Source organism: Chelonus insularis, unplaced genomic scaffold (genome assembly GCF_013357705.1).
Source record: "Chelonus insularis isolate UGA/USDA-ARS -01 unplaced genomic scaffold, ASM1335770v1 contig_69_pilon, whole genome shotgun sequence".
NCBI classification, from domain to species: Eukaryota; Metazoa; Arthropoda; class Insecta; order Hymenoptera; family Braconidae; genus Chelonus; species Chelonus insularis.
In genome coordinates this window covers 235,073-248,362 of record NW_023276708.1, presented here as the reverse complement: position 1 = coordinate 248,362, position 13,290 = coordinate 235,073, and the positions used below count along the sequence as shown (strand labels likewise).

General features: G+C 35.5%; 1 protein-coding gene across 1 annotated transcript; it reads left to right on the top strand.

Moving 5' to 3' along the window:
* The first annotated feature begins 11,434 nt into the window (after positions 1-11,434).
* LOC118070848 (metabotropic glutamate receptor-like protein P) lies at positions 11,435-13,290 on the top strand. Its single transcript, XM_035089683.1, has 4 exons — positions 11,435-11,524; positions 11,621-11,954; positions 12,050-12,271; positions 13,139-13,290. Exons 2-4 carry the CDS (start codon positions 11,627-11,629, stop codon positions 13,288-13,290), a joined length of 702 nt encoding a protein of 233 aa, XP_034945574.1. The 5' UTR covers positions 11,435-11,524; positions 11,621-11,626.

The window sequence follows — 13,290 nt, the reverse complement described above, 5'->3', positions numbered from 1 at the left end:
TGAAAAAAATATTTTTAAAAATAAAATACAAGTTCATGAGTATGTGTGTGCGCGTCCGTGAGTTACACTTGTGTGCGTGATCGTTAGTGAGCTATGCGCGTGCCACTTCGGGTTAGATATATGGTGAATATTTTTCAACTTTCTATGTACAATAACTTTGTAAATAATTGTTTTAAGATGAAAATTATAAAGACATGATTTATAGATTTTGGCATGAGGAATCCAATGCCATCGAGCTTTTAATTGCACACAACTCTTATGGCTGGGCCATGGATTATATTTCAGTCACGAATAACTTTTTATCTATCATAGATATGAAAAAAAGTGTTCAGTACTTTTTTTATTAAAATTAAATTCTGAACAACTTTTATTTAAAACATGTTTTCATATTTATGATAGAAATCGAGAAATTCGCGATGGGGAGCGGTTTTTCGCGATTTACTCCCCCCATATGCGTGCCAAACATTTTAGACCTACACCATCGTGTTCCTCGCAAAATTTCCGATCTAGTCATCTATAAATCATCACTTTGGCCGCAGCAAACCAAAATTATCCCATTTCCCTCATTTGACTGGACTAATGCGTCAGGCCAGCAGTAGTGCAGGTAGAGTAATTCTAAAGCAGCGGATCGTTTTATGGCTAGAAGGTAGGTTCATAGAACCCTTGTAAAAAATAAATTATTTATTTTTTAATAATAATAATCAAGAAAGTACGAATCAAAAGTATGAATATTCCAATGAAGAAAAATTTCATAATCTCTACCAAACTTGAACGGTAATTCTACGCCGAATAGATCGCAAAATATGTCATGATGAAGTTGCTTGACCATAACTTGAAGGGAAACTTGAGAATAAAATTTTTCTGTATTGATATCAGCTAAAAAAACAACTAATTAACATAATTTACAATTTTTTTTTTGTGTTAAATACCTACAGGAATTCGTACAGTACATCATGAGTTAAACCGTGCAGTTCAACGATATGTAGTAACACATATTTTTTTTAGCTCAAATGCTTAGAAGTAAGTTGACAAATAAATTTTCATGAAAAAATAATTAATCTTATCTTTAATGTATTCTTTTCTTGTAATTTAAAAATAATTGCATGCGAATTTAAATTTTTCAAACATGACAAACATGCTATTTTTCTGATTTACAACAACGCGGACGATACGTCGCGGGTTCTGCTACTTCTGTATATATATATTTACACTCTAGACATATTATTAGATATATCCCATTCTCGTGGGCTCATAAATTGTATTGTATTATAATTTATAATTTATTTCAGTGCTACTGATGGACTTGTTCGTTGCGGAAATGACGATTTGCTGGAGTTACCATGAAAACGTTTTTAAAAAGCAAACGTCTATGCTCGGAACATTTTGATAGCGGACGCATTTATTGGCAGGGTAAGCCAAATGGGCAAGGACGCAAAAAATTAAAACAGGGCTGCACTACCACACATGACTTCTCTTGAGACTGATGTCCTTTAACATATACGCTACCAAACGCGATGGAGCTTCAAACTCCCGATATCGTAACCGAAACGATATTAACTACATGTAGAACCTCTAATAGATAGTAATCCGCAAGTACTCGAATTAATTGTTCAAATACCGTATCAGCTGTTAGTAATCAGTCGATACCTACAATAATTCGACGCGATTTCCAAATATAAATGTAACATCGCGCGGATCCATCATCCAACATACCTACAACGTCGTATTCGGAGTCATCGCGAAAAATTTATAAAAAGAATCACACGTCTCCAATTAAAATATAACGCGAACAAAATCAAATAGAAATTTGAAGCGAGTAATAAACATGACACCAGCACACCGTCTACCATTATTAATGATGCCTCAAACTATTTAGATTCGAAACAACTCATTTTATTTGAAATGCAATTGAAACGCGCAGTATCTAAAAACGCGGATGGACGTCATATCTCAACAACTTCTTTCTTATTTGAATAATTTTTTTTCTATATTTTAATTTGTGTAAAAGCAAACAACAAAATTTTTATATCATATTTTTAACATAATCTATAAAATAATTTTTTTTTGTTAATTTGCTCTTATTATAAAAATGAAATTTGAATCCTGAAAATTTTAGAAATTGCCAATTCATCACCAAAATCATATTTAATTATATTACCACAGAAAAAAAAACAATTATACAACAAGGCCCGGGGCTCGCACATCAAAAGTAAAGGTCCGGAATCCAGAACGTCACCTCTACGCCATGCCACATCTAAAAAAATATTTCAACAATTTTCATTTAAACTGCGCTTGGGGATTGCCATTTATCTTGTATTACCCCCACAAACTCAGTATTTCTCTCAAAAGGTAGCAGGAGGCGTGTCCGTGTAGACGCCATCTGGACCTGAATACACAGAACTAAAGCTGTGACGTCACAGTGTGAACTCAGAAATTGTCAGGAAAAAATACAGTGGATGATTCTTCTATAGACTTCCCTATTCTCTGTCATCAGTTCTGGATACGGTTTGGGAATTTTTTTAATATGGATGACTGCGGTGATCTGTGTGGGGAACCGCTAGTTGGTAAATTGGACAGTTACCGGCGCGGCACACCCACAAGCTCAAGAGTTTCTGCAATCGCCGTACGGGCGTGAGAGTATTCAGTATTTATCAGGCTTGTGACGCTTCACGCACTTGCAATTATATTTATACTTGTTATTAATTTTCTACGTATCTTAAATAAATAAATTTATAGTTAAACAATAATTGAGTGTTCACGTTAATAAATAATATATGTGGATGTTCCCTAGTCCCCACATATTGGTGACCCCGACGTGATTTACTTTTTGTGTGCAAGATACCCTTTGTTCAGAGCGGCCATTGTGATTTTTCCACGTGCACGTAGACAATTGACTTTTCAAAAAAATACTTGTTTACCGTACAGAACTGATAAAGTATCATGCCTAATATACAACATTCGCCTCAACCACCTGCACCAGGTACCACTGAAGCTGATCACTTGCATCAAGATAATCTAAACTCGCTTTTACTTGTTGACACCGCGACGGCAGATTCTTCAAGATCTCAGAACCAGGAAATGATTGTTACAACCGCAGCATCATCATAAGTCAATCTTGCTCAAGGTGTTCCTGCAACATCTACTACAACACATCAAGACAGGGTTCCACTATTAGTGTCACAGCCAGGGTATTTTCATGTGCCACAAGGTCATACACCTTATCAATACGGTATGTTCAACCCAGCAGTAAATCAAGCCACATCAGGAGATGTGAGAATGAGGTTTCCACCAACATTACCACCTGGTCAACCGCCATTTTATCTACCACCTAATCCATATGCTTATCCAGTGATTCCTCGTGCAGCTAGAATTGAACGTAAAGAGTTACCAAGCTTCTGGCTAGAGAATGTCAAGCTGTGGTTCACATCAATTGAAATAACCTTCAACAGCAAGCAAGTTGTAGATGATCAAAGCAAATATGACGCAGTCATTGGCAGGTTAGACCAAGAGCACCTTACTGCCATTGAGCACATAATTAGCAGGCCACCTGAGCAAGATAAATACAAAGCCATCAAAGACGCACTCATCTCTCAATATGCTATGACTCAAGAGAGTAGCTTCAGAAAATTGGTCTCGGGATTAACTCTTACTGGTAAAAAACCTTCAGAGCTCTACGCCGAGATGTGTCGTCTTGCTGACAACGCCTAAGATGCTTCATTCATCAGGACATTGTGGTTGGATAGGCTGCCTAAAGACATTCAAATCACCTTGACAGCAGCTGAATCTCTAAGTAACAAGGACCTAGCTCTCCTAGCTGATAAAATGACCGAGATTCTCTAGCCCAAGTCAACTGAAGTTAGCACAATTGCAGCAGTATCTAAGCCTGAACCTCTGAGTGAAATTGCTGAACAATTGCAAGCATTAGCTGAGGAAGTACGCAAGCTGTCTTTGAGGGTAGATTCAGTGAGTAATAAGGGAGGTCATCGCGGTAGATCACGCAGTTCAAATTCAAGCTCGTCTAAAAGCCGTTCTAAGTCTCCTAATTCTAGTGAAAGAGTCTGTTTTTATCTCAGATCATTTGGCGACAAGGCCAAGAAATGTTTGAGGCCATGTTCATTTGAGAGCAATCAGGGAAACGAGGCCAGCCATCAATAGACTCGGCGACTGCTGATGGTGTAAACAGTCCTCGCCGGCTATTCATCTTAGATCAAATTTCTCAAGTGCAATTTCTCATAGACACTGGAGCACAAGTTTCGGTCATTCCACCAGCTCACAGTGACAAAAAGCAGCCTACTGGTCAATTTTTATACACAGCTAACCAAGGAGTTATTCAAGTTTTTGGAGAGAAAGCTCTTACACTCAACCGTGGACTTCGCAGACCCATTAACTGGATATTTACCATCGCTGATCTACCATATCCAATCATTGGAGCCGACTTGATGTAAAAATATAATATAGCAGTCGACTTAAGTCACAGTAAAATCATTGACAATAGCACTGGCGCTGAATCATCAGGTACGTTTGCACCTGCACCTTTTAATACAATTACATCGTTAAGCAGTGATTCACGTTACTCATCCATCCTTAAAGAATTTCCAGGTCTTTTAGGCAATCCTTCCAACAACGCTTCAAAGAAACATTCAGTGAAACACTACATTCCAACAACTGGTTCGCCATGTTCTTGTAGAGTTAGACCACTTCGCCCAGAGCGTTTGAAACAAGCCAAGGCAGAGTTCCAACTCATGATTAACTTAGGTAACGTCAGACCTTGTAGTAGTCCTTGGTCTAGTGCCCTACACATGGCAGCAAAGAAAGATGGAGATTGGAGACCTTGTGGAGATTATCGGCAACTCAATAGCCAGACAATTCCAGACAGATATCCTATCGCTCTTATCCAAGATTATACACTAATCTTAGCAGGCAAGGAAATTTTTTCAAAGATCGACCTTAAAAAGGCTTTTCATCATATTCCTGTTGCGGAAGAAGATGTGCCTAAAACCGCAGTGCTTACACCGTTCGGTCTCTTTGAATTTCTCTGCATGCCTTTTGGTCTTCGGAATGCTGCGCAAACTTTCCAAAGATTCATCAACGAAGTTTTATCAGGCTTAGAATTTGTTTACGCATACATCGACGATCTACTCATCGCTTCTACAACTCAAGAAGAGCATGAAGAACACCTTCGTTCTGTCTTCAAGCGACTCAACGAGTATGGACTATGCATCAACGCTGATAAGTGTGTTTTTGGTTTAGATCAAATTGATTTTCTTGGTTATCGCATTACTCCTGATGGTGTTGCACCTCTACCTGATCGAGTTAATGCACTAGTCGACTTCAAAAAGCCTGAAACTATTGCTGAGCTACGTCGCTTCATAGGCGCAATTAATTTCTATAGACGACATATCAAGAATGCAGCTGCAACTCAAGCACCACTGAACGACCTTCTCAAGGATTCTAAGAAAGGTGATAAACGTCCAGTTCCTTGGACCTCGATAACATCAAGTGCGTTTGATCAAATGAAGCGTCAACTTGCTCAAGCCACTCTGTTAGCTCATCCAGTTCATTCAGCAAGTCTACGATTAACTACAGACGCCTCCAGCTCAGCAGTTGGTGCAGTCCTCGAACAATCAGCAAATGGTTCTTGGCAACCATTAGGATTTTTTTCACGCAAGCTATCACCAGGTCAACAAAAATACAGTACATATGATAGAGAACTGACAGCTATCTATGAAGCTATTAAATACTTTCGACCTTGGCTGGAAGCAAGAGATTTTGTTATCAGAACAGATCACGAACCGTTAATACACGATTTTCGACGTAAGAATGATAAATCGACTACACCAGTTCAACTTCGACAGTTAAGTTTTATCAGCCAGTTCTCAACAAACATCCAGTATATCAACGATTCATCTAACAGTGTGGCAGATGCTTTGTCACGTATAGATGCTTTGCGATTTCCTACAATGATAGATTTTAACCAGTTGGCTCGAGCTCAAGCTACAGATCAAGAACTTCAAGAACTTCTAGCTGATGATAAGTCATCCCTCAAGCTCCAGAAAGTCACCTATGGAAAAGATCATTAGGTCATATACTGCGACGTGTCTACAAACGATATCAGACCGTACGTTCCTGAACAATTTCGTCGTCAAGTCTACGATACATTTCACAACCTGTCTCATCCTAGTGGTCGAAGTACTAATATGATAATATCACAGAGGTATGTCTGGCCACCGATGAACAAAGACATCACGTATTGGGCACGCAATTGCGTCCCATGTCAGAAATCGAAAATCGGTCGTCACGTACACACACAACCAGGTACTTTCACAAGTCCAGACCAACGATTTGATCATGTGCATATCGACCTAGTTGAACCACTTCCAGAAGTTGATGGACTCAAATACTGTCTCACCATGGTGGACAGGTTCACCAGATGGCCTGAAGCCATACCTGTTAAAGACATCACAGCTGACACGCTCGCAAATGCTTTCTTTACTCATTGGATCGCCCGATTTGGATGTCCCAAGATAGTAACCACAGATCAAGGTTCTCAATTTAAAAGCGCCTTATATACTTCTTTACTTAACCTAGTTGGTGGCAAATGCATCCGTACCACTGCTTATCATCCACCTGCCAATGGTTTAATAGAGCGATGGCACTGTACAATGGAGGCAGCTATCATGTGCCACCAGAATCCTCACTGGACCAAAGTGCTGCCTACAGTTCTCTTAGGCCTGCGAACGTGCTACAAAGAAGAGTTAAAGGCCTCGCCGGCCGAATTTTTATATGGGTCGACACTTAGAATTCCAGGAAAATTCTTCACGCACGAAGATCCGCCAGAAGATCCTAACCTTTTCTTAGAAGACTTCCGAGTTCATATGAGAAACGTCAAGCCAGTTCCTGCTGCTCATCATTGTAAACAGAAAACCTTCTGTTACAAAGATTTGTATACCTGCTCACATGTTTTTCTCAGAGTAGACGGTGTCAAGAGACCGTTGGAGCAACCCTACTCAGGTCCTCATGAAGTTATCAAGAGATTGGAGGATGACCGCATTTTTTTTATCAATTTAAACGGCAAAGAAACAGTGGTAAACGTTGAACGTCCCAAACCAGCACATTTAGCAACTGATGACGTTTTCAACACTTCAGATCAACCTCCGGATCGGCCTCCAAATCAACCTAGTGCCTTACAGCAGACTAATCAGTTTCAACAATCAAATTTGGACCCAATCCCAAGTACCTCCCAACAGACAAGTACTGCTCAGCAGTCAAAGACTGCGAGTCAACCTACTTTACTTCAACAACGAGACCTACCTCAGCCATCAAGCCTTCAACCCTGTCAGACAACGTTTTCTTCATCTCTACGGACGTATCCTGCCAAGAAGAAGAAGAGAGTCAACATAGATCTCTCTAAAAATCAAATCCATGAGATCTCTGCCGCCTTGCCTTCACTAGGAGGGGGGTGGTGTGGGGAACCGCTAGTTGGTAAATTGGACAGTTACCGGCGCGGCACACCCACAAGCTCAAGAGTTTCTGCAATCGCCGTACGGGCGTGAGAGTATTCAGTATTTATCAGGCTTGTGACGCTTCACGCACTTGCAATTATATTTATACTTGTTATTAATTTTCTACGTATCGTAAATAAATAAATTTATAGTTAAACAATAATTGAGTGTTCACGTTAATAAATAATATATGTGGATGTTCCCTAGTCCCCAAGTCTGCGAGCATAATGCTGTCACCTATCGAAATTTTTTTAAACTAATTTTCGGAGAAAATCATCTGGAATACAATATTTCTAATTATTTCTAAATTATTCAATTTCATACGGTAAATTGATTTTTTGACATTCAGATAGGTAGCAAGAACGGACGCAAACGCGAATTTTGGCTGAAAAACATATAAAAATAAAATAATTAGTGATTTTTCATCTGAATGATGTGGCCGCTTTTTTGGAATTGAAGCGCGGCAAATCAATTTATGATATGTTTATTTTCAATTTTTTTAATAAAAAATATCAGTGCTCTGCAGTGGTCTGGGTGCGACCCGAAAGGTCCACACGACCAACTTCCCAGTGGAAAAAATAAAAAAACAATTTGAATAGAACCCGTTTCAATTTTTTATAACAAATGGAATTGTTATAAACGAAATGAGTCTGTTTTTATTCATTTGATATGGTTAGTTACTTTATTTCAGTAAAAGAAAAAATTGTGCGTTAGAAGAATTCGAATGTACCTTATAGATCCTTTTTTTCATTATTTACAACAAATTTCATTGTTATACACGGAAAAAGTATGTTTTCATTTATGGCATACGGTTGGTAACACTTTTTAGTAAACGAAAAAATTATGCGTTAAAAGTACTCATATATATAGAAAGGGTCCCTATTTTTATTGTTTATAACAATTTAAAACTTATTATTTAAATATCACTATGATCAATCATCACTTGTTAGTAACAATGTTCAATTGTTATGAACACAATTCCATATTATTGACAATTATTATTGACTATTATAGCGTCTTTAATGCTGTTTTCTCAATCCTGACACGAGTTTAAAATTCTTTTATTGCTGATTTCGTTTTTTAAAAATTTTTTTTTCGATGAAATATTGTCATCATATATCCATACAAGTATTCCAATCATTTAATATTCATATTTCTGCAATGATTTTAAAATTTTGTCTAAAAAATGGTATAATTTATAAATTGCAAAATTCAAGTAATTTCCTTTTTTTTCAGTTTTTTGATTCTGCCAAAAAAATGGCTTTACCGATTTCCTGAAAACTTTTTCATTTTTTAATACGTGTAACAATTTCTGAAAAAAATAAATAAAATTTATTTATGATATATCTCTATAGCATACTATAAATGAGTAAATCTCTCTTTTCCACTTTCTAAAATTTTAAAAAACATGATTGTCAGTAGCAAGTTTTTGAAATAAAATATTAAAGTTTAAATAAAATGATAACATTATTTAAAGTTTAAGAAAAACATAAAAATTCTTCACATTTACTTAAAAAATAACGTAATAAGTAACAAGAGAGAGAGAGAGAATAAAGTATTGAAACACATTGTTTAAAGAGTTCAAAAACAATTGTAGAACAAACTATTTTTTATATCGAGCTTACTCTGACTTACCTAATTATCACTGAAAAGATAATGTATGAATCGTATCAACTATAGTATTTATTTTATATTGAACAATATTTGGAGAAAAGTTCTATTGATATTAAGATGCACTAAGCTTTTTGAGGTTGATTTCCATAAAAATTATTTTGAAAAACTCGTTAATTATTCATCATAAATTTTACAATTATTTAATATTGACAAATTTTCAACTGAATTTTTATTTTTCATAAAGTTTTATTTCGTCAAAAATGAACTCAATTTTCTATTTCAATTTTTTTATGTGTTTCATACTTCAGCCATCATATAACATATATGTGCTCCCTCGCGGTTTCTATTAACTGAAAAAACCTGTTAAATTCCGGTTAAATAATCGCACCGGAATTCAACCGTTCTTTCTCAGTTAAAAAACGGTTATAAAGCAGTAAAAAAACTCGCGTATTTAACTGAATATTCACGGTTAAATCTCGGTTGAATTCCGGTTAAATCCCGGTTAAATATTAGGTATTTAACTAAATAAAACAAGTTGAATAATGTTAAAACTGGTTAAATAACTAAAATATTTTTTATATATCCAAATGTATATAACGGTTAAATATTGGTTAAAAACCGGTTAAATATTAGTTAAATAATGAAAATAGATCTCGCGTATTTAGCTGCAAAAAAATATTTGTAAAAACAAGTTAAATATCAGTTAAAAAAAAAAAAATTTTCTCAGTAAATAATTAATTTTATGTCTACTTTCGCCACTATAATTTGTTTATAACAGCCTGTGATTGTTATCAACAGTAAAAAAACGTCCATAATTGTTGGATATGAGTTTTTTTTTGGCGGTATATGTTTGATATCGACTAGATAAGGTGACTGATAACTCTATATCTACTCTCGCAGATTGAATTTGTTTATAAGAGCCTGTGATTGTTATCAACAATGAAAAAACGTCAATAATGGTTGGATTTGAGTTTTTCCGGCGAATAAACCAAATTATATCCGCTGGAGTGGATACAGAGTCATTAAAGACCTCATCTTGTCGATGTTAGAGAGATTCCGCTAGAAAAACTCAAATTCAACAATTATTGACGTTTTTTCATTTTTTATAACAATTACAGGCTGTTATAAATCAATTAAATCTGCGAGAGTAGATGTAAAATCAATTATTTACTGAAAAATATATTTTTTTTTAAACTGATATTTAACTTGTTTTTACAAATATTTTTTTGCAGTTGAATACGCGAGATCTATCTCCGTTATTCACCCAATATTCAACTGGTTTTTAACCAATATTTAACCGTTATATACGTCCGGATATATAAAAAATATTTTAGTTATTCAACTAGTTTTTAACTCACATTTAACTTGTTTTATTTAGTTAAATAACTAATATGTAATCGGGATATAACCAGGATTCAACTGAGATTTAACCCTGGATATCCAGTTAAATACGCGAGTTATTTTACTGCTTTTTTACCGGTTTTTAATCGAGGAAAAACGGCTGAATTTTGGTTCGATTATTCATCCTGTTTTTAACCATTTTTTCACCAAAAAATAACTGGAATTTAACTCAAATTTAACCGAGTTTGAACGATTTTTTAACCGTAGAATTGCAGTTCCTAGAAACCGTGAGGGCTGACAGTTAATCTGACATTAGGCCTGCACAGCACACTCATAGGCATGCATATTGGCAAAAAAAACTGGATGCCACATTTCGTGTGGACGTTCCGACCAAGCACGAGGTCTTCGGTAGAAAAGCGCGCGTGGACAGCACGATTTATTTATAGTGACTTTTTTCGATGAAATACACCGTGTAATTATAATTTCCTATTGCATTTTTTCTTTTAACCTGGTATTATCAATATAATGATACACATCATTATATTAAATTAACAAAATCATATGATATTATTATATTATAAATAGTGTATAATTAAGGGAACACCTGAAATAGAGAATTATGGCTAGTTAATGTTATTCAGCAGCAAACGTTTTCTGTTATAATACGATCACTAATCATTTTTAAAACATGAAAGTTTATTAGTTAACCATTTAGCGACTAGTATGCAATAATTTTCCACATATATATAATCATAATATCATGTTAGAAAAGGTTTCATCTTTATAATCAATATGATTGATTTTTTTGGATAAAAATATCATTCAATATCTATTTCTTTCGTTTATTTCTTAGGCCAATTAAACCATTTGCTGTCGTTAATTTTGATCAATACAATTACGTTTTAGAAGTTCCAACTAATTGGTTTATTTTAGATGAAGATGGGAGTTTTAAAAATTGCTGGTGGCCCCCTACATCAGTAAAAAATACTTCTTCATACATTTCAAAGCGAATGAACTAAATAAAGATATCTGGGACCGCGAAAAGATCTCTAATATTAGATTTTTTGGTAACTCAATTTATGAAATATTTGATAAATACGATGAATACGAACAAATGAAAAAAGTTTTTGAAAATTACTTAGTAATGTTGGTTGATTTTGCAGAAATTTATGAAGAAGCGCGTAAACATGCAGATGACACCGAGTATACGTCAGCTGATGAAAAAAAGCTGGGAAAAGGATGCAGAAAACCTAAGAAAAAAAAAATTTGTTGATGAAAAGACATCTGCTCCAGAAGCAGAGGTCCATAGCCCGGCAAAGAAAAAATCAAAAATAAACAAAAAAATTGGACCATCTAAAAAACCAGCTGTACTCAAAAACGTAATGCTAAAACGTTCCAAAAAAATATCAAGTAGAAATATTCAACAATTAAAAATGGAACGATGTGTATTACAAAATTCTAGCGAAAATACCAAGCAAGTGAATACTAAGAATAAAGGTAAAATTTTTATCTTCGAAATGTATGTAATTTGACTATTGCCCTTCCCATGATATTATAAATTTGTTTAATATACTTATTTCTATAATTTTTAGATGAAAAAAGTATTGAGCCTAATGTCAATCATGTGGAAAAATCGAATACAAATAATGAGAATCGAACTATGATATCTGCTAATTCGATATCGAGCAACAATGGGTTTGTTAAAGGTCCCAATGATAATAGAACATTTCCAGGAAGTGGTCGATTGCAGACAGATGAAAATTTTAATGAAAATAACTATCATAACATTTATGATCAGTTAAACGGAATGGAAAGTAAGAATTCTATGTTCTATGAATTAACTATTGTTCTGACTTGGAGGGGCCCAAGTCAGTTAGTCAGGAATAATCAAAATTTCGTAATGCCGGACTTGTCCACCGGCGCTTCAGTCAACTCACTGGACCAATAATCGGGAAGTATTTCCCTCATGGCCCAGAAGGCAACTCTACGGCCCTAGTGACGCCAACAAGCACGCGGTCGAGCACTTGTGGCGTCAGTTAGCTCCAGGCAAATCACGCGGTCAACTCTGTAGAAAATTACTCAGTCAATTCGCAGTTTTGCAGTCAGTTCACCTTTGTTTGAGAACAAAGAATCTCAATCATACACAGTCAACTCTCGTGAACATTATTGAACCATCAAAATTACTCTCATCAGTGCCAGTGGTCCAGTATATTCAGTTGTAGTGTCTTTGGGCGCGAAGCTGAACTGGCGTCGACGCCATAGTGCCTCACGGACATTCACATATACATCGCACCCCCGAACAACTCTGGTGTATACTGTGAATGTTGCTATTCACTGTTGTTTTGAGACTATATTTTTTGGTGAAAAAATAACCATTAGACAACTCATACGTGTACAAACAATTACGGTACAGTCAACTCAATTATATGTAGTGATTATTAAGTTCTATTGAGTATGTTAAGTGTTATTGTTGAATAAAATCTATAAAACCCAAGCAGTTCGGTGTTAATAAACTATTTTTTGGAACCTTCTAGCATCCAACCTTTGTTCTTATTCTGCTCTTAATTCTTACAGTCCACTAGTTTTCAGTTTGCTCGCCCGGCCGACTCGAAGTCAGAACAACTATGTTAATTTCTATTACTATAGTGTTTATCATTATTTATATCTCTTGGTCATTTCAGGGAAAATCAATTTTCTTGTGGGGGAAAATACCAAAACCGCATTGAAAGTAAATGATTTGTTACAAAGAGAAAGTAATATTTACAAAATTGAAGGAAATACTATTGGTAACCCGGGGGTATTCAACTCTATTCTGCCTCTAAAAAGTATTTAA

What these genes read in the sequence shown, in the direction of transcription:
- LOC118070848 (XM_035089683.1), top strand. Translation starts at nt 11,627, where the DNA reads ATGAAGAAGCGCGTAAACATGCAGATGACACCGAGTATACGTCAGCTG. An exon ending in AGTGAATACTAAGAATAAAG is followed by an intron (nt 11,955 to 12,049) that starts GTAAAATTTTTA and finishes TATAATTTTTAG; the next exon opens with ATGAAAAAAGTATTGAGCCT. An exon ending in TCAGTTAAACGGAATGGAAA is followed by an intron (nt 12,272 to 13,138) that starts GTAAGAATTCTA and finishes TGGTCATTTCAG; the next exon opens with GGAAAATCAATTTTCTTGTG.